The following is a 735-nucleotide window of genomic DNA, read 5'->3' on the forward strand; positions in this document are numbered from 1 at the left end:
AACAATGAATTATAGGGACTTTTCCAACTCTGCTTGTGGGCCCAGAATTTAATTAAGATTATGTTATTGTTTGAGGTTGAGAAAGCAGTAGGGAGGAGAGAGTCTCCTAAGAGAAAATGGATCTCTCTTCTCTTCTGTGGAAAGTGGGATTGAATGGCAGGCTTTCTTTCTGTGGGGAGAGACTAGCAAGATAGGGAAAACTCCTGGTTGATGCTTGTGGGGGGGGGGGGGAGGCAGGCTACTTGGAGGTGGTACACCGGGATCGAAGGGGAGGGTCCCCCACCTCTGGATGCGATAGCACTTAAGAAACCCCGTCTATTTGTCAATATCGTCCCCTCTTTGGCTAGGGCCTTCTAAGAGACTGTGATCTCTTCCTCTTCCCCCTCGCGCTCCTCCTCCTCCTCTTCCGAGTCTGAGAAGTCCGATGGTTTACTGGGACTGCTAGAGTGGGACGGGGAAGGAGACAGCTGGGTTACTAGCCTGTCTCGGAGGTGGAGGTGCTCTGAAGAGCGGTGGAAGGCCAGCGAATGGCGACGACTGGCCGGCCCCAGGGCTGAGTTTTCGTCTTCGTCGTCCTCTTCCTGGTCGTCGTCTCCAGGGCATTTCTTGCCCACATCACTGAGATCCGGGTGGGGGTTGAGCTTGGTGGGTAAAGTCTGTTCGCGACAGCCTCCGTTAGACAGGAGCTCCCTCTCTTTAGAGTTCCGCCACTTCATCCGACGGTTCTGAAACCAG

At 53.7% G+C, this 735-nt stretch overlaps 1 protein-coding gene across 1 annotated transcript in view; it reads right to left on the reverse strand.

The window, feature by feature from the left end:
- Positions 1 to 353: 353 nt before the first annotated feature.
- Positions 354 to 735, reverse strand: part of DBX1 (developing brain homeobox 1) — a 5,598-nt gene continuing 5,216 nt past the window's right edge. The window contains exon 4 of the mRNA XM_069090896.1: positions 354 to 735. This exon is cut by the window's right edge and continues 2 nt beyond it. Coding sequence (XP_068946997.1) covers positions 354 to 735 — 382 coding nt within the window.

The sequence above is a fragment of the Petaurus breviceps genome, unplaced genomic scaffold (genome assembly GCF_028583685.1).
Source record: "Petaurus breviceps papuanus isolate PSGF00001 unplaced genomic scaffold, PetGlider_PUasm1.0 188, whole genome shotgun sequence".
Lineage (NCBI taxonomy): Eukaryota > Metazoa > Chordata > Mammalia > Diprotodontia > Petauridae > Petaurus > Petaurus breviceps.